Raw genomic sequence first — 27300 nt, 5'->3', positions numbered from 1 at the left:
ACCCTCTCCCCTCACCCCAATCCTCACTCTCTCTCCCCTCACCCCCAATCCTCATTCTCTCCCCTCACCCCCAATTCTCACCCTCTCCCCTCACCCCCAATCCTCACCCTCTCCCCTCACCCCAATCCTCACCCTCTCCCCTCACCCCCAATCCTCACTCTCTCCCCTCACCCCAATCCTCACTCTCTCCCCTCACCCCCAATCCTCATTCTCTCCCCTCACCCCCAATCCTCACTCTCTCCCCTCACCCCCAATCCTCACTCTCTCCCCTCACCCCCAATCCTCACTCTCTCCCCTCACCCCCAATCCTCACTCTCTCCCCTCACCCCCAATCCTCACCTCTCCCCTCACCCCCAATCCTCACTCCTCTCCCCTCACCCCCAATCCTCACTCTCTCCCCTCACCCCCAATCCTCACTCTCTCCCCCTCACCCCCAATCCTCACTCTCTCCCCCTCACCCCCAATCCTCATTCTCTCCCCTCACCCCAATCCTCATTCTCCCTCTCTCCCCTCACCCCAATCCTCATTCTCACCCTCTCCCCTCACCCCCAATCCTCACTCTCTCCCCTCACCCCCAATCCTCATTCTCCTCCCCTCACCCCCAATCCTCATTCTCTCCCCTCACCCCCAATCCTCATTCTCTCCCCTCACCCCCCAATCCTCATTCTCTCCCCTCACCCCCAATCCTCATTCTCTCCCCTCACCCCAATCCTCATTCTCTCCCCTCACCCCCAATGCTCACTCTCTCCCCTCACCCCCAATCCTCATTCTCTCCCCTCACCCCCAATCCTCATTCTCTCCCCTCACCCCCAATCCTCACCCTCTCCCCTCACCCCCAATTCTCACCCTCTCCCCTCACCCCCAATTCTCGCCCTCTCCCCTCACCCCAATCCTCATTCTCGCCCTCTCTCCTCACCCCAATAATCATTCTCGCCCTCTCCCCTCACCCCAATAATCATTCTCGCCCTCTCCCCTCACCCCCAATCCTCATTCTCGCCCTCTCCCCTCACCCCCAATCCTCATTCTCGCCCTCTCCCCTCACCCCCAATCCTCATTCTCGCCCTCTCCCCTCACCCCAATCCTCATTCTCACCCTCTCCCCTCACCCCAATCCTCATTCTCACCCTCTCCCCTCACCCCAATCCTCATTCTCTCCCCTCACCCCAATCCTCATTCTCTCCCCTCACCCCCAATCCTCACCCTCTCCCCTCACCCCCAATTCTCACCCTCTCCCCTCACCCCCAATTCTCGCCCTCTCCCCTCACCCCAATCCTCATTCTCGCCCTCTCTCCTCACCCCAATAATCATTCTCGCCCTCTCCCCTCACCCCAATAATCATTCTCGCCCTCTCCCCTCACCCCAATAATCATTCTCGCTCTCTCCCCTCACCCCAATAATCATTCTCGCCCTCTCCCCTCACCCCCAATCCTCATTCTCGCCCTCTCCCCTCACCCCCAATCCTCATTCTCGCCCTCTCCCCTCACCCCCAATCCTCATTCTCGCCCTCTCCCCTCACCCCAATCCTCATTCTCACCCTCTCCCCTCACCCCAATCCTCATTCTCACCCTCTCCCCTCACCCCAATCCTCATTCTCTCCCCTCACCCCCAATCCTCATTCTCTCCCCTCACCCCCAATTCTCACCCTCTCCCCTCACCCCAATCCTCATTCTCGCCCTCTCCCCTCACCCCAATCCTCATTCTCGCCCTCTCCCCTCACCCCAATCCTCATTCTCGCCCTCTCCCCTCACCCCAATCCTCATTCTCGCCCTCTCCCCTCACCCCAATCCTCATTCTCGCTCTCTCCCCTCACCCCCAATCCTCATTCTCTCCCCTCACCCCCAATTCTCACCCTCTCCCCTCACCCCCAATTCTCACCCTCTCCCCTCACCCCAATCATCATTCTCGCCCTCTCCCCTCACCCCAATCATCATTCTCGCCCTCTCCCCTCACCCCAATCCTCATTCTCGCCCTCTCCCCTCACCCCCAATCCTCATTCTCGCCCTCTCCCCTCACCCCCAATCCTCATTCTCGCCCTCTCCCCCAATCCTCATTCTCGCCCTCTCCCCCAATCCTCATTCTCGCCCTCTCCCCCAATCCTCATTCTCGCCCTCTCCCCCAATCCTCATTCTCGCCCTCACCCCCAATCCTCATTCTCGCCCTCACCCCCAATCCTCATTCTCGCCCTCACCCCCAATCCTCATTCTCGCCCTCACCCCCAATCCTCATTCTCGCCCTCACCCCCAATCCTCATTCTCGCCCTCTCCCCCAATCCTCATTCTCGCCCTCTCCCCCAATCCTCATTCTCGCCCTCTCCCCCAATCCTCATTCTCGCCCTCTCCCCCAATCCTCATTCTCGCCCTCTCCCCCAATCCTCATTCTCGCCCTCTCCCCCAATCCTCATTCTCGCCCTCTCCCCCAATCCTCATTCTCGCCCTCTCCCCCAATCCTCATTCTCGCCCTCTCCCCCAATCCTCATTCTCGCCCTCTCCCCCAATCCTCATTCTCGCCCTCTCCCCCAATCCTCATTCTCGCCCTCTCCCCAACTTCAACAAGTCTTACAAATCTTCAGTTTTAATGATGCTCTGTTTCAGATTATTTCAAAGTTTTTATAATCCTAATCCCAAATCTGTAACCTTCCTTAAACTCTCTGACCCAAAACTAACTCTAACATTCTGTTCGATTCCATTCCTGCTGGCCCACTCTGACCCCCCCACCCCCACCCCACCCCCACACGCACACAAAACCCCACTCTGAACCCCCCACATAAAAATCCCACTCTGACACCTCACACACACAACCCCACTCTGACCCCTAACCTGTCTCTCCTCTGTTCCTCTAGACAAAATGGACACACAGAAGAGCCAATGGGAGCAGGGCAGGACTCCGCCCTGGCTTGCCCGGCGAGCCGATGGTAGGAGCTCCGCCTCCTCAGGGGCAGAGTCAGACTCCGAGGGCAGTAGCAGTGGAACTGAGAGGCCAAGTCCTGAGATTAATCCTGTCACCTGTTCAAGAACAAGGAGCCGTGCCGTTCTTCATCCTCCTCAGTCTCTGAGCAGACGAATGGGTGTCAACTCCAAGGCTCTGAGCACACAGCGGCGAATCACAGAGCTCAATCAGCAGAAGGAGGAGCTAAAGATAGAGGTGAGAGGACGGCACAGTGTGAGTGACTCAGCTTGAGTTTAATTACAGTTAGTGGTGATTTATAAAGTGCCTATCTGAAGCTATTCTGTGTGTGTGTGTGTGTGTGTGTGTAGCTGCAGTTGGAGATTGCACTGTTACAGGGTGAGCTGCAGACAGAGAGAGAGCGACTGCGCAAACACACAGCCCAGCTGCAGATGCTGCAGGAGTCCAAACACAAACCAACACACAGCAGCACACAGCAGGTGATCACATGTGTATGTATATACTCTCACTTTTTTTCTCTCTCACACACACACGCACGCACGCGCGAATGCGCGCGCACACACACACACACTCTTCTCGCGCGCTTGCTCTCTCTCTCACACACACACACACACACACACACACACTCGCGCGCTTGCTCTCTCACTCACACACACACACACACACTCCTTGCGCGCTCTCTCTCTCTCCTCTCTCTCACTCACTCACTCACTCACACACACGCGTGCACACACACACACACACACACACACCACACACACCCTCTCCTCACGCGCTCTCTCTGTCTCACACACACGCGCACACACCACACACACACACTCCTCGCGCGCTCGCTCACACGCACGCACGCACACTCTCGTGAGCACACGTGCACACGCTCTGGCACGCACACGCTCTCGTGCGTGCACACATTCTCTCTCATGTGCACACATGCACACACTCTCATGCGCATACGGACACACACTCTCATGCACACGCACACTCACGCAGATGCGCTCACTCTCTTCACTCACACACACACACTCAAACTGACATTCTCAGACACACGCATGCATACATGCGCACGCACACACGCACGCACTCTCACACATGCACACGTTCTCTCATGCATGCACACACTCTTGCGTGCGCACTCTCTCGTGTGCGCACGCACTCTCACTCACACTCTGACTCTCAGACACACACTCGCTCTCGCACACGCGCATGCTCTCTCTCTCGCGTGTACTCTCTCTCGCTCTCGCACATGCACTGACTCTCACGCGCATGCGCACACTCACTCACAACACTCTCTCTCTGTCACTCACTCACACACAGACACACTCAAACTCTGACACTCTCATACACACACTCACGTGCGCACATGCACTCCTTTCACGCACGCGTACACACTCTCTCACACGCACACATGCGTGCGCGCGCTCTTACTCACACACACTCAAACTCTGACACACTCAGATGCACGTGCGCGTGCTCTCTCTCATGCGCATACTCTCACGCGCACGTACACACGCATGCCCTCGCGCGTGCTCTCTCTCACGCGCGTGCGCGCACAGTCTCACTCACACAAACACTCTCTCACTCTCACACACCCTCGCTCACACATTCATACACTCACTATCTATCTATCTATCTATCTATCTATCTATCTATCTATCTATCTATCTATCTATCTATCTATCTATCTATCTCATACTCACTCTCACACACACACGCGCGCGCGCGCACACACACACACACACACACACACACACACACATGCGCGCACCCCCCCCAACATGAATACACCAGGGCACACACCATCTCACACACACACAACATGCGTGCATTCATGTACACACACAAGCACACGAAGACACACCAACATGAATACACACACACACACACGTGCGTGCACACACACCAAGACAAACACACACACACAGACACGCAACATAAATACACAGACACACACACCAAGGCGAACACACACACAGAGAAACATGCACACACCTCAACGCAAAAACTAACACACATGAACATTATCCTCCTGAAGAAACAGCAGCAGAGAAAGAGGCGGAGTTTAAACAGATCCCCTCACTTACACTCTGGAACAGACAAGATTCAGTGTGTTTTCTACATTTTACAGCTCTGTGTGTGTGTGTGTGTGTGTGTGTGTGTGTTTTACAGGAACGAGTAAAGCTGGAGGAGGAGAGGTTGAGGGTGGAGGACATGAAGGCAAGATGGATGGAAAGAGAAAAACTCACTGGGATCGACGGACAGAGAGACACAGACACACTGCTGCAGATACAACAGGTCTACAACACACACACACACACACACACTCTAACACACACACTAACACACACATCAGCACATCACACACACACCATAAAATTCAGACTTTGTGTTCTGTTTATTTTTGTAACTTTATTAGTTGTTGTGGCTCCTCCTCCTCAGTCCTCCACTTTAAAATTTGAGTTAATAAAGTATTCTCTATATTTGTTGAAGTAATTTGTATGTGTGTGTGTGTGTGTGTGTGTGTGTGTGTGTGTGTGTGTGTGTGTGTTTAGGAGAAGGAGGTGTTGGACAGTGCAGTCAGAGCGTTTGAGGACTGGGAATTCCGTGTCCTCGAGATGGAAAGCAGTGTGGAGGAGGAGAAGATGGAGGGAGAGACAGACAGAGAAATCAGTCGAGAACAACATGCCATGAACACAGCACAGGTCAGAGGGAGAGAGAGAGGTCAGAGAGACAAGTAGAGAGAGACAGGGTAGAGAAAGTATGAGAAGAGAAAGAGAATAAAAGAGGGACAACTAGGTTAGAGAGAGAAAGACAGAGAGAGGGACAGAGAGAGGGAGGGAGGTCACAGACAGACAGAAAGAGAGAGAGGTCAGAGACATAGAGAGACAGACAGACAGACATAGGGAGAGAGAGAGAGACAGACAGAGAGAGAGGGAGACATAGGGAGAGAAAGAGAGAGACAGACACACGCACGCACACACAGAGAGGTCAGGGAGAGACAGACACACAGAAAGAGAGAGGTCAGGGAGAGACAGACACACAGAAAGAGAGAGGTCAGGGAGAGACAGACACACAGAAAGAGAGAGGTCAGGGAGAGACAGACAGACAGATAGACAGAGAGAGAGGGAGGAGGTTGTTGTTGATTCAGCTGTTTTTGATATTATGGCTTTGACAGTTTCATCTCTCACCTCAGCTCACAACTCAGTGTTAGTGTGTGTTCTACATCATCAGTATATCATTTTAAACAGGTGTGTGTGTGTGTGTGTGTGTGTGTAGGAGCGTGTGAGACAGTTGGAGCAGCAGCTGAAGGACATGGAGAGAGAAAAGGAAAGAGAGATGAGTTCATTGAGAGAGGAGAAGAGAGAACTCCTGCATCAAACACACCGGGTACACACACACACACACACACACACACACACACACACACACACAGAGTGAAATATTCAGTAAAATGATTGGTGATGAATTGAAGAGCAGCAGGAGAGGAAAGGGTTAATGTTCACCATGAACTGCCCATGAGTGTGTGAGTCAGAAGTGGAGAGAGAGAGAGAGAGAGAGAGAGAGAAGGGAAGATTGGGAGAGAGGGTGTGTTCGAGGGAAAGAGAGGGAACATGTGAGAGACGTGAGGACTGAGAAAGAAGGAGGAAGAGTGAAAGAAAAAAGGCAAAAGGGGAGAAATAAAAAAAGATAGAAAGAGAGATAGGGATTGCGTATTTAATGTGAGAGAGAGATAAAGTGATAGAGGGAGGGAGTGATAGACAGGAGCAGGAAACAGAGAGAGACAGTGTTTGTCATTAATGTGTCTGCGGCGCTGCTCTGTCCTGCGGTATGTCCACATTCATCTGTCTCTCTCTTTCTGTCTCTCTCTCTGTGATTCCATCAGATATTTAACGCAGTTCAGTTTGTTTTGCTGGAATGTAAAATCAGATTGTGTTTTATTGCTTTTAGTTTTATAGAATTAGACTTGGGATCTTTTCTGTTGAATAGAGTTAGCTTTCGAGTTGAGTAAAATTTAACATTTGTAGAATTATTAGCGTATAAAACTTTACGGCTCTTGAATACGAGATAGCTGGAATTAGAGTTGTGTAGAAGTGTAAAGAGTTGTGTAGAATTCTAAATGAAGTTCTGTGGATTTTTATAGGATTAATATTAGACTTTTTTAACATTCTCATAAATTTACTGATAGTTTCCTTTGTTTAGATTCTGAAAGAGAACAAGCTTGTTGCTGATTGGCCCAACATCACTGGCTCTGCCTCCAGCATGGCATCACTGTCACCACTGACCAACCACAAAACAGCGCAGGTACAAAGATTTATTCACAAACAAACTTCAGACATAAACCCCACCCTAAATACTAAAATATCCCATAATGCACCGTGTGGGCTAATCTCACATGATAAAAAAAAACACGTGATCTATAAATGTGACCTTGCACTGTGTTTGGGACACGACTGTAACGTGTGTAACGTCGGTGTGTTTCTCAGGACGTGTCGAGTTCAGCACGGAGACGGAGCTCACACCGCAAAGTCACGGAGCGGCCGACATCAGTGCAAGGTGAGACGAGGAGTGAGAGTTACATCAGCGCAGTGTAGAGTTACATCAGCACAGTGTAGAGTTACATCAGCACAGTGTAGCGTTACATCAGCACAGTGTAGCGTTACATCAGCACAATGTAGAGTTACAGCAACACTGTGTAGAGTTACATCAGTACAATGTAGTTACATCAGCACAGTGTAGAGTTACATCAGCACAGTGTAGAGTTACATCAGCACAGTGTAGAGTTACATCAGCACAGTGTAGCGTTACATCAGCACAGTGTAGCGTTACATCAGCACAGTGTAGCGTTACATCAGCACAATGTAGAGTTACAGCAACACTGTGTAGAGTTACATCAGTACAATGTAGTTACATCAGCACAGTGTAGAGTTACATCAGCACAGTGTAGAGTTACATCAGCACAATGTAGAGTTACAGCAACACTGTGTAGAGTTACATCAGTACAATGTAGAGTTACATCAGCACAGTGTAGTTACATCAGCACAGTGTAGAGTTACATCAGCACAGTGTAGCGTTACATCAGTACAATGTAGAGTTACATCAGCACAGTGTAGAGTTACATCTACAGTGTAGAGTTACAGCAACACTGTGTAGAGTTACATCAGTACAATGTAGAGTTACATCAGCACAGTGTAGAGTTACATCAGCACAGTGTAGAGTTACATCAGCACAGTGTAGCGTTACATCAGTACAATGTAGAGTTACATCAGCACAGTGTAGAGTTACATCTACAGTGTAGAGTTACATCAGCACAGTGTAGAGTTACATCAGTACAATGTAGTTACATCAACACTGTAGAGTTACATCAGTACAATGTAGAGTTACATCAACACTGTGTAGAGTTACATCAATACAATGTGGAGTTACATCAGCACTGTAGTTACATCAGTACAATGTAGAGTTACATCAACACTGTGTAGAGTTACATCAGTACAGTGTAGTTATATCAACACTAGAGTTACATCAATACAATGTAGTTACATCAGCACTGTGTGGAGTTACAGCAACACTGTAGTTACATCAACACAGTGTAGAGTTACATCAACACAGTGTAGAGTTACATCAACACAGTGTAGAGTTACATCAACACTGTGTAGAGTTACAGCAACACTGTATGGATTTGTGAACCGTTTAGAATTTTCTATATTCCTGCATAAATATGACCTAAAACATCATCAGATTTTCACACAAGTCCTAAAAGTAGATAAAGAGAACCCAGTTAAACAAATGAGACAAAAATATTATACTTGGTCTTTTATTTATTGAGGAAAATGATCCAGTATTACTTATCTGTGGGTGGCAAAAGTATGTGAACCTTTGCTTTAAGTATCTGGTGTGACCCCCTTGTGCAGCAATAACTGCAACTAAATGTTTGCGGTAACTGTTGATCAGTCCTGCACACCGGCTTGGAGGAATTTTAGCCCGTTCCTCCGTACAGAACAGCTTCAACTCTGGGATGTTGGTGGGTTTCCTCACATGAACTGCTCGCTTCAGGTCCTTCCACAACATTTCCATTGGATTAAGGTCAGGACTTTGACTTGGCCATTCCAAAACATTAACTTTATTCTTCTTTAACCATTCTTTGGTAGAACGACTTGTGTGCTTAGGGTTGTTGTCTTGCTGCATGAACCACCTTCTCTTGAGATTCAGTTCATGGACAGATGTCCTGACATTTTCCTTTAGAATTCGCTGGTATAATTCAGAATTCATTGTTCCATCAATGATGGCAAGCCGTCCTGGCCCAGATGCAGCAAAACAGGCCCAAGCCATGATACTACCACCACCATGTTTCACAGATGGGATAAGGTTCTTCTGCTGGAATGCAGTGTTTTCCTTTCTCCAAACATAACGCTTCTCATTTAAACCAAAAAGTTCTATTTTGGTCTCATCCATCCACAAAACATTTTTCCAACAGCCTTCTGGCTTGTCCATGTGATCTTTAGCAAACTGCAGATGAGCAGCAATGTTCTTTTTGGAGAGCAGTGGCTTTCTCCTTGCAACCCTGCCATGCACACCATTGTTGTTCAGTGTTCTCCTGATGGTGGACTCATGAACATTAACATTAGCCAATGTGAGAGAGGCCTTCAGTTGCTTAGAAGTTACCCTGGGGTCCTTTGTGACCCCTCCGACTATTACACGCCTTGCTCTTGGAGTGATCCTTGTTGGTCGACCACTCCTGGGGAGGGTAACAATGGTCTTGAATTTCCTCCATTTGTACACAGTCTGTCTGACTGTGGATTGGTGGAGTCCAAACTCTTTAGAGATGGTTTTGTAACCTTTTCCAGCCTGATGAGCATCAACAACGCTTTTTCTGAGGTCCTCAGAAATCTCCTTTGTTCGTGCCATGATACACTTCCACAAACATGTGTTGTGAAGATCAGACTTTGATAGATCCCTGTTCTTTAAATAAAACAGGGTGCCCACTCACACCTGATTGTCATCCCATTGATTGAAAACACCTGACTCTAATTTCACCTTCAAATTAACTGCTAATCCTAGAGGTTCACATACTTTTGCCACTCACAGGTAAGTAATATTGGATCGTTTTCCTCAATAAATAAATGACCAAGTATAATATTTTTGTCTCATTTGTTTAACTGGGTTCTCTTTATCTACTTTTAGGACTTGTGTGAGAATCTGATGATGTTTTAGGTCATATTTATGCAGAAATATAGAAAATTCTAAAGGGTTCACAAACTTTCAAGCACCACTGTACATCAACTCTGTATAGAGTTGCATCAGTACAGTGTAGTTACATCAACACTATAGAGTTACATTAAGTCAAGTTTATTTGTATCGCGCTTTTAACAATAGACATTGTCGCAAAGCAGCTTTACAGAATTTGAATGGCTTAAAACATGAGCTAATTTTATCCCTAATCTATCCCCAATGATGAAGCCTGTGGCGACGGTGGCAAGGAAAAACTCCCTCAGACGACATGAGGAAGAAACTTTGAGAGGAACCAGACTCAAAAGGGAACCCATCCTCATTTGGGCAACAGCAGACAGCCTGACTATAACATTAACAGTTTTAACATGAAGTCAGTTTCGTTGATGTTATAAACTCTTCATTGATGGAAACTTGAGTGTAAAACTGTTCATGACAACTGCAGTCCTAAAGTTAGCAAGTCAACTGTAGTCCTCAGCCATAAAAGCATTACTGTAAGAGTCCAGAGCGTCCTCCAGGTGTGACTTTCAACTGTCCACATGGGGCCGTCCTCCACAGGAGCGATGTGATGAGACTCCAGCCAGACACAGGGCACCAGGATGGATCAGGCAGGTATGAGGAGCAGAAGAGGTTCAGCACCTCGATCTCAGAACCGACATGTAACTCAGAGGGACAGATTCTGGGGGGGAGAGAGAGGGAGAGAGAGAGAGAAAAACACAGGTTGTTAGGTATGCCCAATGTCACCTGAATAAGTAGGAACAGTATACATATTGCACTGAGTACAAGCAGGGACTCCGGCAACTAACTATGACCGCATAACTAAAAGGGGAGAGCCAGAAGGTAACACAGGCATGAGGGGCCCCGGGACATAAAGCAGCAGCCACTACACCGTCAACAAACTCGAGTGAGCAAGCGAGTGAGGACTGACAGCATCCATACATCCCAGTTTACCAAAACACTCTGTCTGAGGATCCTCCAGATCTACTCCTTTACCTCATAAACACCATTAACACAAGGCTTGACTAAACAGATATGTTTTCAGCCGAGACTTAAACACTGAGACTGTGTCTGATTCCCGAACACTACTTGGAAGGCTGTTCCATAACTGTGGGGCTTTGTAAGAAAAGGCTCCGCCCCCTGATGTAGCCTTCACTATACGAGGTACCAGCAGATAGCCTGCACCTTTTGATCTAAGTAGGCGTGGCGGGTCATAGAGGAGCAGAAGTTCACTCAGGTACTGTGGTGCGAGACCATTCAGTGCTTTAAAGGTCAATAATAGTACTTCATAATCAATATGAAATTTGATTGGGAGCCAATGCAGTGTGGATAAGACAGGGGTGATGGGGTCATATTTTCTAGTTCTAGTAAGGACTCTTGCTGCTGCATTTTGAACTAACTGGAGCTTGTTTATGCACTTATTGGAACATCCAGACAGTAAGGCATTACAATAATCCATTTTTTAAAATTTATTTGCTAACAAATACAAACAAATACAAAGTAAGAAGGACAGAATGAAACAAATCAATACATACACATGACATACAACAGAAGCACTGACGTAACATTAACAACAGTTTCAAAGGCTGGACAATACTACTAATATGTTAACAAAGAGATGTAACAACACATGGAGACAAATTCGACAAAGATAAACAAGAGCTATATTGCTGTATAGGGGAGGCTGGGTGGGGTTGGTTAGGGGTAATGAATGTGCATGTGAGATGGAGGAGGGTAGGTGGGGGGGATTTGGAGGCGTTTTGGGCCTTGAGTTATGGGTGGAGGGACAGTGTGTGTATGTTGGGGGGGGAGCGGAGTTTGTGATAGTGAGCACGTGTGTGTGTGTGTGTGTGTGTGTGTGTGTGTGTGTGTGTGTGTGTATATAAGCAGTGCTGGTCTAGTGTCGGGCCAGGGAGAAGGAAGCTGGATCATAATGAAGGAGAGTGGTGGGGGGGGGGGGGGGGAGTATTATTTTATTTGCTAATCATTTGTGTTAGTAAATTTTTTATAGATAGTAATTCTAAAAATAATAGTTATTTAATAGTTAATTACGATGACTACCTGAGCAGCTGTTCATGGCTATGGTGCCAGCCGCCCCTGCCCAAGCTAAATCATGATGGGACGACAGAGGGGAGGGGGAGGTACTGCATGAGGCAGGGCTCTGGGCCCGGACGCCCCACACACCGACACCAGCCCCCCATAACCTCCGCACAACACGCCCTACCTATCCTATATATGACTGTATATGACAAGAATGTGTGCCTTCTCTAAAGTGTACTGCATTAAAAGAAGAGGGCATGCAGGGTGAAAACCTGCCCAGATCTCCACCTACACGCCCCCCGCACACTATGTAATCAAAGATATAAGCCTCCTCTAAGATGTATTTGCATTAAAAGAAGCGAGGAGTGCAGCGAAGCACCTGCAGAGGTTTCCCACATGCACTCCTCCCCTGCCCTAGTCTATCATGTTGTTCTTATTGAAGATGGACAAATGGTGTGTGCTTCCTAATGTGTAGAGCATTTAAAAGAGGATAAGGCGCGCTGTGCGATACCAAGAATAGGCAGGTATCAGAGTGCATGCGTGGGGTGGGCGGGGCGCCGAGAGAACCTCGGGACCCTGACCCGGAGGGGAACCCTGACCCATCAACCCTCCCAATGGCACCAACCAACGCCAGTCCCACCTGACAGCCAGACAGGATGGGGCTGTCCATGCCATCCCAGAAGCCCAGGTATAACAAGAGTAGATGAAGTGGGGGAGGGAAGACGGTAGCAGAGGGAGGGAGGGAGTGGTGGGAAGAGTAGGGAGTGGTGGGAAAAATTAATAAATGAAGTACATAAACAAACAGAGATAAGAGATTCCAGCTTCCGTCCTCCCTTCCCTAATATGTATGGCTAAGTATTAACGATTATGGAAGGATATTTGAGTGTGGCGTTGGGACTGGATCTCAGGCACAGAGGGCCAGGTCAAGTCTGTAAAAAGGTGAGGTAAGATGACCAAGGGGAGTGTGTATTCTGAGTGTGGAGTAAGTTGGGAGAGGTATGATTGTCCAATGATATATAATCTGCTAGCAGGTTTTTCCAATGGGTAATGTGGATTGAGTTCTTTGAGTTCCAGTTCATGAGGATTGTTTTCTTGGTGATAGTTAGTGCTACTAGAAGAAATGTATTGTCTGTGGTGTTAAGGTTGGTTGAAGATGTATCACCTAGTATGCAGAGGGAAGGAGTTGCTGGGATGTGATGGCCAAGGATAGAGGTGAGTGAATCTGTGACTTTTATCCAGAACCTATGGATCGGGGTGCAATGCCAGACAGCGTGGATGTATGTGTCCGGGGTGTTTAGCATGCAGTGGGAATACGTGTCGGAGCCAAAACCCATTCTTGCCAGTTTCTGTGCAGTGTAGTGAAATCTATGGAGTACCTTGTACTGTATTAGTTGAAGATTGGCATTTTTAGTCATTAGATAGATGTTTTTGCAGATTTGGGTCCAGAAGCCGGCATCAGGAGTAATAGACAGGTCTGATTCCCAATTGTGGTATGGAAGGCTTAAAGTTTTTTCAGATTGTGATATAATTTTGTATATTTTGGAAAGGATTTTTTGAGGGGAGGGTATGTTAATCAGTTCCAAGATTTGTGAGGGGGGATGTCTAAATTAGGTATCTGAATATTCCATTTTGCTTGAATAGTTGATTTAATTTGAAGATACTGTAAGAAGTGTTTACCCTCAATGCCATGCTTCTGGACCAAATAGGGAAAAGAGACCAGTCTATTGTCTTGGATGATATGATGAAGATGAGTGATACCCTTGCCTATCCATGTGAGAAAGTTGAGTGTTTTTTTATTGATGGTGAAATCAGGATTATTCCAGATAGGGGTGTGATTTGATAGTGTCAGAGGTGAATTAGTGAGGTCATAAAACTTCCACCAGGCTGTCGGACTTGATGCTATGGTTGGAGCTTTGAAAGATGGATGCTTTTTGACTGACTGGCTGCAGAAAGGTAAGTCTGAGATCTGAATATCCTTGCAAATGGTTTGTTCTAGGTCTAACCAGGTGAATTCAAGTGAGGTGAGATGTATCCATTTGTAAATGTATTGAAGCTGGTTGGCCAGTGCGTAATGGTAGAAGTGTGGTGCCTCTAGACCACCTAGTATTTTAGGTTTTTGAAGTGTGGTCAGTTTAATTCTTGGTGTCTTGTTTTTCCAGTAGAATTTAATGATTGTAGAGTCTAGTGATTTAAACCAGGATTGGGTAGGCTGAATAGGAATCATTGAAAGTAAATAGTGAACTAGCATTACAATAATCCAACCTGGAGGGAACGAAAGCATGAACTAGTTTTTCCGCATCATGCAATGACATTAAATTTCTTATCTTAGCAATATTTCTGAGATGAAAGAAAGCTATCCGGGTGATGTTATCAATGTGAGTTTCGAATGAAAGACTGGGGTCAATAATCACCCCGAGGTCTTTTACTGCTGCACGTGAAGAAACAGAAAGGCCATCCAGAGTCACTGTGTAATCAGAAAACTTACTTCTAGCTGCATGTGGTCCGAGTACAAGTACTTCAGTCTTGTCAGAGTTAAGCAGAAGGAAATTAATAAGCATCCAGTGTCTAATGTCCTTCACACATTCCTCAATTCTATTAAGCTGGTGTCTCTCATCAGGTTTTGCAGAAACATACAACTGTGTGTCATCAGCATAACAGTGGAAACTAATACAATGTTTACGAATAATATCACCCAGAGGGAACATATATAAAGAAAAAAGCAGTGGACCCAAGACAGAACCTTGTGGAACACCAAACTTTACCTCAGTACGTCTAGAAATATCACCATTTATATCAACATACTGATAGCGATCAGTTAGATAAGAGCTGAGCCAGGAGAGGGCCGTTCCCTTAACTCCCACAACATTTTCTAGTCTATCCAGAAGAATGGAATGATCAATGGTATCAAATGCTGTACTGAGGTCAAGCAACACAAGTAGCGAGACACAGCCCTGATCAGACGCCAACAGTAGGCCGTTTACTACTTTAACCAGAGCTGTCTCTGTGCTATGATGGGGTCTAAATCCTGACTGATACATTTCATGGATGTTATTCCTATGTAAATATGAGCATAACTGCTGTGCCACAGCTTTTTCAAGGATCTTGGAGATAAAGGGGAGGTTTGATATTGGCCGATAATTGGACAGCTGACAGGGATCAAGGTCAGGTTTTTTAATCATGGGTTTGATAACTGCTAGTTTAAAGGATTTGGGTACATAGCCAATCATAAGAGAAGAATTTATTATTTTTAGAAGTGGTTCAATTACTTCAGGTATTATCTGTTTGAATAGATGTGTCGGTAAGGGATCTAGTACGCAAGTTGAGGCTTTTGATATAAAGATTAATGAAAGTAATTCAGTTTCTCTAAGGGGAGTAAAACATTCTAACTGATGATCTGATACAGTTATATTGTTAACTACAAGGTCACTTTCATTGTCTGACCTTAAATTAGTAGTTTGAATTTTTTGTCGGATATTCTCAATTTTGTCATTAAAAAAATTCATGAAGTCGTTGCTACTCCATACTGCAGGTGTGCATGTGTCTATAGTGGACTTATTCCTGGTTAATTTTGCTACAGTATTAAATAGGAATCTAGGATTATTTTTGTTATCTTCTATTAGGGAGGAGAGATATGTTGATCTCGCAGCACTAAGAGCTTTTCTATACTTCAGGAAGCTCTCCTTCCATGCTAATTTGAACACTACCAATTTTGTTTGATGCCATTTACGTTCCAATTTTCGAGTGGTCTGTTTTAATGTGCGAGTGTCATCATTATACCAGGGTGCTAATTTTTTGTCTCTGACCATTTTCCTTTTTAGAGGAGCTACATTATCTAAAGTATGGCGGAAAGTTGACTCTAAGCATTCAGTTGCCTGATCGAGTTCTGCAGGGGCTGACAGTGACCCAATCAAAGTTGATAACTCTGGGAGATCATTTATAAAGCTCTGTGCAGTAGTTGACGTGAATGTACATTTAATACAGTAGCGTGGTGAGGTGCATATATTATTACTCAGACATAGTTTGAATGAGATGAGATAATGATCTGAGATAACTTCAGACTGTGGAAGTGTGATTACGTTTTCTACGTTTAATCTGAATGTTAGTATTAGATCGAGGGTGTGACCACCATTATGGGTCGGTCCTATGACATTCTGATTAATCCCGACTGAATCTAAAATGGACACAAACGCTGTTTTTAAAGGGTCTTCTGAGTTATCGAAGTGAATATTAAAATCTCCGACAACTAAAGCTTTGTCTAAGGAAATAACCAGATCTGAGATAAAATCTGCAAATTCAGAAAGAAACCCAGAATATGGCCCCGGGGGCCTGTAAATAATCTCATCTCATTATCTCTCGCCGCTTTATCCTGTTCTACAGGGTCGCAGGCGAGCTGGATCCTATCCCAGCTGACTACGGGCGAAAGGCGGGGTTCACCCTGGACAAGTCGCCAGGTCATCACAGGGCTGACACACAGACACAGACAACCATTCACACTCACATTCACACCTACGCTCAATTTAGAGTCACCAGTTAACCTAACCTGCATGTCTTTGGACTGTGGGGGAAACCAGAGCACCCGGAGGAAACCCACGCGGACACGGGGAGAACATGCAAACTCCACACAGAAAGGCCCTCGCCGGCCACGGGGCTCGAACCCAGGACCTTCTTGCTGTGAGGCGACAGTGATAACCACTACACCACCGTCCCGCCCCCTGTAAATAATAAGTAACCGAATTAACTGGGTAGACTTATTTTTCGAGGCTACATACATTATACGAGTATGAAGAACTTCAAATGTATTAAATTTATAACCAGGTTTTTGTGTTACACCTAGATAATCGTTATAAATAACCGCGACGCCTCCTCCTCTGCCAGTTAGACGAGGCTGGTGTATATAACTGTATCCAGGAGGACTCGCTTCATTTAATGCTATATATTCATTTGGCTTAATCCATGTTTCAGTTAAACACAGTACATTAAACTCCTGATCAGTAATGAGTTCATTAACCATTAGCGCTTTAGATATAAGAGATCTAATATTTAATAGCCCCACCTTTAGATCAAAGGTGCTGGCAGCAGCTGTACAGTCAGTATGATCTAATTTTATATTGATTAGGTTACTGGAACAAACTCTCTGAATATTTCTACCTTTTTGTTGAGCTCGGGGAACAGACACAGTCTCGATGTAGTGGACCCTGAGTGACGACTCTGTGCAGCTAGCAGACAGTCGGTTTAGCCTGTTCGTCTGCTCCCTGGCCTTGGCTCTGGATTGTCAGAAATTAACTAGGCCTGTTCTGAGACTATGACCTATGCTGCAGGAAATGAGAGCAGCACCTTCCCGAGTGGGATGGATACCGTCCCGCCCTAACAGGCCAGCAGTGCCTTCAAAATTAGCCCAATTATCTATAAAGCCCACACTGTTTTCAGAGCACCACCTGGACAGCCAGCAGTTCAGCGACCATAACCTGCTGTAAGCTACATCGCCACGCCGCATTGGGATGGGGCCAGAGCATTCTACAGCATCGGACATCGCCTTCGCTAATTTAAACACCTCTACAAAGTTACTCTTAGTAACCTCAGACTGACGAAGGCGTATATCATTAGCTCCTGCATGGATAACTATCTTTGAGAACCTGTGCTTGCCTAGGACCCTAAGATTACCTGCTATGTCCGGCACCCTGGCTCCCGGTATACACCTGACTAAAGCTGCTGGTGCCCCTAAAGGCTGAGCTAATTTCACGTGCCGTATGATCGAGTCCCCTATAACCAGAGCTCTTTCAGGTTTCTCAGTGGGTGCATCACTAAGGAGAGCAAACCTGTTCGACACGTGACGCGGAGAGGAGTGGTGCTCCCGTGGGCGAGCCTCAGCGGTAGCTTTGGCTCTACGCTTATGCCGCCGAGCCGTCACCCATTCGCCCCGCTGTAAGGGCTCTAATGCCGGAGTTGGGGGATTACTAACTCCACCTAGGGTGTCCAGACTTTCCCTAACAGAAACTACACTGTTCTGACGCTCACTAACCTGCTCTAAAGCCTGGACACGCGCTTCTAGCACTATAATCTTCTCCGTCAGAGAGCTAACTAATCTGCACTTATCACAAGTAAAGCTATTGCTAGCGATGGAGGAAGAATGACTAAACATCCTGCACTCAGCACACTGAACAGGCAGAAGGTGTGCCATGATGAAAAGATTCACGTACCCTTAATCAAAGATCTGTTGATATTAAAGCAAATCCGATGTGGATGGCCTCCGCTTGTGGTCTTTACGCAGGAGGAGGGACAAAAAAAGAAGAAAGCTTCCGGTCTCGGCGTTCTTCTGAAAAAAGAAAAAAAAACGGAAAAAGGAAAGCAAAAAGTACAAAAAGGAAAGTGACGGTACAATAAAAATGAAGATGATACTGGAAAATGTATTTGTAGAAATTTTTTTTTAAAAAGATTAGTAATTAACGCCAACGCTCGCAGGAAAAAAGGACTTGTCGCAAACAACTCAGGAACCAGGAAGTACTAACACTAGAGTCACACCAACACTGTATAGAGTTACATCAGTACAGTGTAGTTACATCAACACTGTATAGAGTTAGATTAGTATGGTGTAGTTACATCAACACTGTAGACTTAAATCAACACCTGTATAGAGTTACATCAGTACAGTGTAGACTTTCATCAGTACAGTGTAGACACAAATCTGTGTAGTTACATCAGTATAGTGTGGAGTTACATCAACACTACTTACATCAGTCCAGTGGAGTTACATCAACACTGTATAGAGTTAGATTAGTATGGTGGAGTTACATCAACACTGTAGACTTACATCAGCACTGTATAGAATTCCATTAACTCCATCAGTGCATCATTGCATCAGAAAATCAATGAAGTTGTCAGAATTTAAAGTTGAGAGATTTGATCATATTGTACTATTTCTATATTTTAAAATTATATATTTAAAAATGTCAAACAAATAATTGTTGTATTTTATGTGTTTTAATATTTGTTTTTGTAATATTAATAAATGCATGAACGGATATATTTACTATTTACCGTATTCAGCAAATCTTCTATCAGCTCGTTAGCTGTGTACTTCCTGTAGATAAAAACATGAATTAACGTACGGATGCGTGTGTGTGTGTGTCTGTGTGTGTGAGAGAGAGAACATGCGCAGAGAGGGGCGTGGAATGTGGGTGTGTCTCGGTTCAATTCTGAATCACTTGTCATGAGCAAATAGTGTTTATGAGCAAGGTCACCCAGATCTTACACTGAGGTGTGTGTGTGTGTGTGTGTGTGTGTGTGTGTGTGTGTGTGTGTGTGTGTGTGTGTGTGTTTTTTTCAGGACTGATAAGAAATCCTGACACTCCTCCTCTTCCTCACTCCAAACACAGACTCAGTAATGGAAACGCTAATGGCTTCCACACACCAACTAACAGCACCTGCAGCTCCCGCGCAGCCAGGTGAGTCACACACAGAACATACCTCACTGTGAACATGTGCATCATGTGCTGGTGTGTGTGTGTGTGTGTGTGTGTGTGTGTGTGTGTGTGTGTGTGTGTGTGTGTGTGTGTGTGTTACAGTCCAAATCTGCATCTGGTCGACCTCGTGGAGATTGAGAGGAAACTACGGGAAGCTAAAGCAGAGAGAGAACGGCTTCTGAAGGAGAGGGTACACACACACACACACACACACACACACATCAAAATAAATGCTAGGTCTGGGTGGTTAGTGTATCGAGGATAGTGTTACAGATTAGTCTGTAGGGGTTAAAGAGTGTACACACAGGAAGTGATTGTGACCATGTGATGTCACTGAAATTGGGTGATTTGTAGTGATGACCAGCGAAATAACGCTGACGAGGCGAAGTGGGCGGGGACCGAATTAACCTGCCCTCACCTTCGAGGCGATGTGATGGAGGTGAGACTGACAGATGATGCCAACACAGAGTTCCCCAAAATGTTTACGGTAAGGAGACGACGCCCGCGACTTCAGTTCCTTCGTCACAGTGGAGGAGCAGCTCATCACCGCCGTCTCCATCAGCCCCGAATTCCACACCTGTACTCACGCCGGATCAGAACCATCATCTACACCAGGAGGATTTAGAACGCCACACTTCTGATCTGTTCCTGTGGAGAAATGTTTCGCCCGTCAGTTTCTTTATCAGGATTTATCTGACTGTTGATGAGGAGAATCCGTGATGGAGCCAGTTAGTTATTGTGTTCACTCGCTCTCTTTCCAGTTAACTCGGCCGAGAAACTAAACTGTTCCGGAACAAAGCATCACAGAAACCAGGAAAAGTTACGGCTTTGATCTATAAACTGATGTGTGAACTAAAAGGAATGAAACGCGGTGAACTGTCGCTGTTAAAGCGCAGCGCTGCTCAGATACACACGCCAGTAAGATATTTATGGTCTTGTAGCGAACCAGCCACAGCTACTGCTTTCACTCACAAACATTTGGGGTGGGAAATATACAAGAGGGTTACCATGGCAACCATAACTGGGACGGTCCGGGCGATGAGCGACTCGCTTTACTTCTGGATGAACTTTCAGAGAGAAAACAGTGGGCAGTAAGCAAAGCTTTTGTGTGTGTCCACCCCTTTAAGACGTAGGGGTCCGTGTGTTCGGAGTCAGGGTCGAGGGTTGGTGTGTGTTAGTCTGTTTCTCTCTCACTGCAGGAGGAGAGGAGACGTCTCACTGTCGAGGACGGACACAACAAACCGGACGACCTGAACACACAGCCACACACAAATACGCACTCGGAGGAGGAGCCTAAAGAGATCCACGCCCAGAACTCACCAGAGGTGGGTGTGTTTTGTGTTTGTGTGTGTTTTCATGTCATTTCTTCTTTCAGTATTTGCCTCTTTTGGAACCCTTACATGTTCTGTTTCGACCCCAGCAGTGCGAGTTTCCCTGTCAGGGGTTTGAAGAAGAATGTCTTTAGTAAACTCAAACCTTCGAGGAAGAGTGTTAGAAGAATGTATTTATTTTTCCTGCTTCAATTTCTCCCTGCATCCTGTCTTCCTTCTTTCTCTTCTTTCTCACTTCATTCACCTTTCTGTCGTTACTCGAACCCTTTATTTAGATCCCTCGCTCTTCACATCCTTTATTTCCTGTTTCTGTTCCTTCTTTCCTTTCTTCATGTCTTCCCTTTCTCCTTGTTTGCTTTTCCTTTTTCACTTCCTGTAATCCTGTTTTCTTTAACCCCTTCCTGACTGCGGTGTGTGCTGATTGGCGTGTCCTGCAGCACGGTGTCCCTCTCTTCCTAACGCTGAATTTTGACCTTCGGGCTCATGTGGAGAATCTGGGTCATGGTGTTGCGGGGTGTCTCGGCGTTCGTTTGACACCACGGCGATGTTGTGGTTTCCTGACGAAACGAGGTGGCCGGGTGAAGACGTGGAGAAGGAGATGGTTCCTCTTCGACATGGATCATCGCAGGCTGGCGTATTACACTGGTGAGGAACATCACGATGCTGAACACACCCCGAAATTCCTGAGTGTGGTTACTGTTTATAACACGCCCTTGTCCGTTTCCCCTATGAAGTGTGCATCAGTGCAGCCTACAGAGTCGCATTCAGAGTTCACACATGCAGTGAGGATTAAATACTGAAATCCCACACGTCCTTATTCACTTCATCCACTGAAACAGCTCCATAACGCAAGTGTAAATACGAGGAATTTTTTTCCCAGGAAAAATACTGAACGTAGTTGCCGACTCGGAGTGCAAGCCCGAGTCTAGCGCTGAAGTTCACTCCAGTTGTGTAAGTGTGAAACAGAATTGCAATGCAGGCGTCATTTGATGAACCTCTTTCTGTGTCTCAGATCAGGATGAGAGGAAGCTGAAGGGCGTGATCTACTTCCAGGCCATAGAGGAAGTTTATTATGATCATCTCCGAACAGCGACTACGGTGACTTCACCACTTTCCCTTACTGATCCTCCTCACTCCGTCCTCACTTCCCCTTACTGTACTGTTCTCTCTCTTTTATAAAACTCGTGTCAGTACTCAGCATGAATAAACATGATTTTTACAAATTGTTGTACTTTTCCTTTCTTCCTACTTACTTTATCTCCTCACTCTGCCCTCTTCCTGCTTTCTTTATTAAATTATTCTCCTTTCCCTGATTACATTTTTCTTCTTTGTTTTCCTTCTTCGTTCATTGTTTCTGATTTCCTTATTCTTACTCTGATCTTTCATTGCAGACTTCTTCCTTACTTCATTCCTTCTTTCTCCTTTTTTCCCTTTTTTCTTTCCTTCATCTCATTTCCTCTCCTCTCGTCTCCTCAGTCTCCTCGGCCGAGCCTGACGTTCTGCGTGAAGACATACGAGCGTCTGTTTTTCCTTGTGGCTCTGAGTGCTGAGAGCATGCGCATCTGGATGGACGTGATTGTAACGGCAACAGATGAACACAGCCGCTACTGAACACCATCTCTCTCTCTCTCTCTCTCTCTCTCTCTCTCTCTCTCACACACACACTGGGACGGAGCAGTCACTCCTCTTTAATGAGGGCACAGGAAGGCTCAGGTTCACACTCGGCTCGTTCCCTCAGGCTGTGTGGAGAGACGCTGTTATAAACGTTTGCTCTTCAGTGTAGGAAATAAGAGGACGTGGGCTTTGATGCACGAGAGTTTTCTCTCTCACACACGCGGGTTTACTCCCCTTTTTACCCTCAGATAAAACTGACATTAGCATTCGTTTCTGTGTGACTGTAAACAGTGATGTATTTCGTGTTTTTATGGGACATAAATGTTTTAAAAAGGAAACAATGTGGTTTAGTTAATTTAGTTTGTGGTGTTTTAATCTATCTGATGAGTGTCATGTCAGAGATTTGATCATTCGCCCAACAGGAAGTGAAGCGTGGTGGAGGATCGGATCGTTGCAGTGTGTTATTCTCAATAAGGTTTATGGGAATGTCAGTTATAACATGTTTATAAGCTTATAATGTTCCTTATGGTAACTGATGGTGTGTTATCTCTCTCTCTCTCTCTCTCTCTCTCTCTCTCTCTCTCTGTGGGGAAACTGCTTCATGTTTCTAACACACCCTCATCCACATCACATTGGGCTCAAGTCCCTCTTTCACAGGACCTTCCACTTTAATGTTGCACTGTATAGGTCAAAAGCACAGTTTACCCATGATGCATTGCTGCACTTTTGTGACGCAGTTTCCTTTTGATAAAGATGAGAACAATAGTGAGTTCTGCTGCCATCTACTGGTCACTGTCAGGAACTGGTTAGAATTATGCACTACACTTAACTCTGGACTTTATTTATTTCCTAATAACAGTTTATCAGCATTAAGGTGTAAAAAGTTTAATATAAAAAATAAGGAATTAAATATTACAGTGAATGTTTCCTATTCCTTTATTTCCCCGTTCTTAGTGACACTGCACAAATATGATCTCTAACAATGCACACATTATTTATTTAACAAATAATTCTAACAAGCGTTGCCAGGCAAAAAAACCCTTGCCCGGTAGCACTCATGATAAATATGAAGGAAGGTATCGTGAAAAAAAAAAAATGGGTCCCCTATGGGTCCGTGTGGCTCCTGCTTATAGTTTTCTGACCTCGTGTCCATACAGTAAATACAGCATATATATATTTACTCTATGAGGCAGCAGCCACAACAATGAAGCGTAATCCAAAAATGAACAATTTAAAAAAAAAATCACAGAAGTAAAATATACCAAGTGTCTGTACTTTATATTATTCTACTCTTCCCTCTTACAGTCCTCGAAACTGAAACCTCCAAACCGAGGCTGACACACACACACACGCCATCGCCACGACCCAAACTCTTATTTCCCGGAAATGGCCCGGTGCTAGAGCTCAGTGGAACGCACCCTCCCTCTGTAATAAGCATAAACATGTCTGAAAGCCATTTCTTTAGTCCATTAATTTCGAATAGTGAACTGAATTGTATACACTCACAGGCCATTTTAATAGGAACACGTGTTTATGTGCATGCGCAGTGCACGACTGTTACACTCTTACAGCACGATGACGTAGTGGTTAGCGCCTCTACATGAGGCAATAGATACAACAAAAACGATTTTGACCTTTTTGGGACCTTGACCGGATGACCCTCAAAACGTTGGAGGTTCTATTTGAGACCAATGACCATCTATCCTGTAAGTTTCATGAAGATTGATCCAGCCGTTTTCCCGTAATATCGTTACCAAAAAAAACAAACAAAGAAGCCTGACTGAAAACAATACCTCACCCCCTGGTGAGCTCTGTACCGGGCGAGGTAATGCTGCCAAAAGTTGCAAACTGGTGCCCTGTGTCTGGTTGGAGTCTCATCGCATCGCTCCTGTGGAGGACGGCTCCATGAGGACAGTTGAAAGTCACACCTGGAGGACGCTCTGGACTCTTACAGTAATGCTTTTATGGCTGAGGACTACAGTTGACTTGCTAACTTTAGGACTGCAGTTGTCATGAACAGTTTTACACTCAAGTTTCCATCAATGAAGAGTTTATAACATCAACGAAACTGACTTCATGTTAAAACTGTTAATGTTATAGTCAGGCTGTCTGTTGTTGCCCAAATGAGGATGGGTTCCCTTTTGAGTCTGGTTCCTCTCGAGGTTTCTTCCTCATGTCGCCTGAGGGAGTTTTTCCTTGCCACCGTCGCCACAGGCTTCATCATTGGGGATAGATTAGGGATAAAATTAGCTCATGTTTTAAGTCGTTCAAATTCTGTAAAGCTGCTTTGCGACAATGTCTGTTGTTAAAAGCGCGAAACAAATAAACTTGACTTGACAAACTTCATGCATCTTTAGGAAGTGCTTCATCCTGGTCTGGGCCATGGTGCAGCTGGAGTCAATCCCAGGAATATTGGGTGTGCGGTGGGAGAACTCACCACCTGGATAACACGCTAGTCTGTCACAGGGGTAGGGTAATTTAGTGTAGCCATTCCACCTACCTGCAGGTTTTTTGGGATGTGGGAGGAAACTGGAAAACCCAGAGGAAACCCACACAGGCTTGGGGAGAACACAATAAACTCCACACACTAACCTGACAGGAACCTGAGCTCAGGATGGACTCAGAAATCCTGGAGCTGTGAGGAGACAACACGACCTGCTCCGCCACCACACTGCCCTTCTGTAGACTTCAAACCCAGATCTAATTTCATACAAATCATTGTGTGTGTTTGTGTCTGTCTCGGGATAGATCAGATCTACAGTCGAGTACAAAAGTTTGAACACTCTTAAAACAAAGATTTATCTCCAGTAGACACCTGTGATTTCACAGATGTTCCTTATTTCTCTCAATTTAGCAAAATGGTCAAGATATTAAAATCTCTCTCTCATACACACAGACAAAATATCAGTTTAAAAGTTTGTGTGAGAGCGTGTGTGAGTGAGAGAGAGCGTGTGAGTGAGAGAGAGCGTGTGTGAGAGTGAGTGTGAGAGAGCGCGTGTGAGAGTGTGAGTGTGAGAGAGAGAGCGTGAGAGTGAGAGAGTGTGAGAGAGAGAGCATGTGAGTGAGTGTGAGAGAGCGTGTGAGTGTGAGAGAGCGTGTGTGTGTGTGAGTGAGAGAGAGCGTGTGAGTGAGAGAGCGTGTGAGTGAGAGAGAGCGTGTGTGAGAGTGAGTGTGAGAGAGAGTGTGAGTGTGAGAGAGAGCGTGTGTGAGTGTGAGAGAGAGAGCGTGAGAGTGAGAGAGTGTGAGAGAGAGCGTGTGAGTGTGAGAGAGCGTGTGTGAGTGTGAGAGAGCGAGAGAGAGCGTGAGTGTGAGAGAGCGTGTGAGTGAGAGAGAGAGAGCGTGTGCGTGAGTGTGTGAGAGAGAGACAGATCGTGTGAGTGAGTGTGAGAGAGAGAGAGATAGAGCATGAGAGTGAGAGTGTGAGAGAGAGCGTGTGTGAGAGCGTGTGTGAGAGTGAGTGTGTGAGTGTGAGAGAGCGTGAGTGAGCGTGTGTGAGAGTGAGCGTGTGTGAGAGTGAGCGTGTGAGAGAGAGAGCGTGTGAGAGAGAGAGCGTGTGAGAGAGAGAGAGTGTGAGAGAGAGTGTGAGAGAGAGCGTGTGTGACAGTGAGTGTGAGAGAGAGAGAGCGCGTGTGAGTGAGAGAGCGCATGTGAGTGAGAGTGAGAGAGCGTGTGAGAGAGTGTGAGAGGGAGCGTGTGAGAAAGAGTGTGTGTGAGAGAGAGTGTGAGAGAGAGAGCGTGTGACTGAGTGTGAGAGAGAGAGGGAGCGTGTGAGTGAGTGTGAGAGAGAGAGAGAGAGAGAGAGAGAGCATGTGAGTGAGAGTGTGAGAGAGAGCGTGTGTGAGAGTGAGTGTGAGAGAGAGCGTGTGAGTGTGAGAGAGCGTGAGTGAGTGTGAGAGAGAGAGAGCGTGTGAGTGTGAGAGAGAGCGTGTGTGAGAGTGAGCGTGTGAGAGAGAGAGCGTGTGAGAGAGAGAGCGTGTGAGAGAGAGCGTGTGAGAGAGAGCGTGTGTGAGAGAGAGCGTGTGTGACAGTGAGTGTGAGAGAGAGAGAGCGCGTGTGAGTGAGAGAGCGCATGTGAGTGAGAGTGAGAGAGCGTGTGAGAGAGTGTGAGAGTGAGCGTGTGAGAAAGAGTGTGTGTGAGAGAGAGTGTGAGAGAGAGAGCGTGTGACTGAGTGTGAGAGAGAGAGGGAGCGTGTGAGTGAGTGTGAGAGAGAGAGAGAGCTTGTGAGTGAGTGTGAGAGTGGGAGAGAGGGAGAGAGCGTGAGAGTGAGTGTGAGAGAGAGACAGAGAGAGCGTGTGAGAGAGGGAGAGAGAGCATGTGAGTGTGAGAGAGGGAGAGAGAGCGTGTGAGTGTGAGAGAGAGAGAGCATGTGAGTGCAGGGCTCGACATTAGCACTTGCCCAATGGCCCGGCGGTGTTTTTTTTTATGTCTTTCGGGCCACTAAATTTGGCCAAACAGTGGTCCAGGCGGGCTGGTACGTTTTCAATACAAATTAACAAATTTTATTACTCATATTTTACCCAGAATTGTGAAGAAATTGTTCGTAAAATGCACCTTTTCGATATGAGTTCCGTCATCTTTTTCGTCACACTCCGCTCTGCGGCAGGAGTGTGTCGTCTTCGTGCATCTTCGGAGATGTTCGGTGCCGTTCGGAAGTGTCGTTTTGGTGGGAAAATAGCATCTTGTAGACGAAGACGGTTGCGGCAAGGAGACCATCAGAACGGTGAAATTCAAAT

At 46.2% G+C, this 27300-nt stretch overlaps 1 protein-coding gene and 1 long non-coding RNA gene across 6 annotated transcripts in view; one reads left to right on the top strand and one right to left on the bottom strand.

Annotated features, from left to right (window-relative positions):
* LOC132867555 (pleckstrin homology-like domain family B member 3) overlaps positions 1-23492 on the top strand; it is a 30423-nt gene extending 6931 nt beyond the window's left edge. For 2 of the 4 annotated variants that reach the window (XM_060900544.1, XM_060900541.1), the window contains exons 2-14: positions 2839-3140; positions 3254-3394; positions 5070-5195; positions 5453-5602; positions 6177-6287; positions 7101-7202; positions 7385-7454; positions 19486-19603; positions 19724-19811; positions 20821-20946; positions 21390-21597; positions 21965-22050; positions 22429-23492. In XM_060900544.1, coding sequence (XP_060756527.1) covers positions 2844-3140; positions 3254-3394; positions 5070-5195; positions 5453-5602; positions 6177-6287; positions 7101-7202; positions 7385-7454; positions 19486-19603; positions 19724-19811; positions 20821-20946; positions 21390-21597; positions 21965-22050; positions 22429-22563 — 1758 coding nt within the window. In that variant the 5' untranslated portion in view covers positions 2839-2843 and the 3' untranslated portion in view covers positions 22564-23492. The remainder of the gene's footprint in view (positions 1-2838; positions 3141-3253; positions 3395-5069; positions 5196-5452; positions 5603-6176; positions 6288-7100; positions 7203-7384; positions 7455-19485; positions 19604-19723; positions 19812-20820; positions 20947-21389; positions 21598-21964; positions 22051-22428) is intronic. The other 2 variants (XM_060900542.1, XM_060900543.1) reach the window with 2 other exon arrangements.
* Positions 10229-19297, bottom strand: LOC132867556 (uncharacterized). 2 transcript variants are annotated; one of them, XR_009650747.1, is made up of 3 exons: positions 19197-19297; positions 18359-18474; positions 10229-10803 (listed from the first exon to the last, which is right to left on the bottom strand). It is a non-coding gene; the product is annotated as an uncharacterized LOC132867556 (long non-coding RNA). The 2 variants fall into 2 exon arrangements; XR_009650746.1 differs by having other exon boundaries at positions 18359-19297.
* Positions 23493-27300: the final 3808 nt, after the last annotated feature.

This window comes from Neoarius graeffei, chromosome 19 (assembly GCF_027579695.1).
Source record: "Neoarius graeffei isolate fNeoGra1 chromosome 19, fNeoGra1.pri, whole genome shotgun sequence".
Taxonomy (NCBI): Eukaryota; Metazoa; Chordata; class Actinopteri; order Siluriformes; family Ariidae; genus Neoarius; species Neoarius graeffei.
Note: the sequence above shows the minus strand (reverse complement) of the source record. Positions and strands in the feature narration are given on the sequence as shown.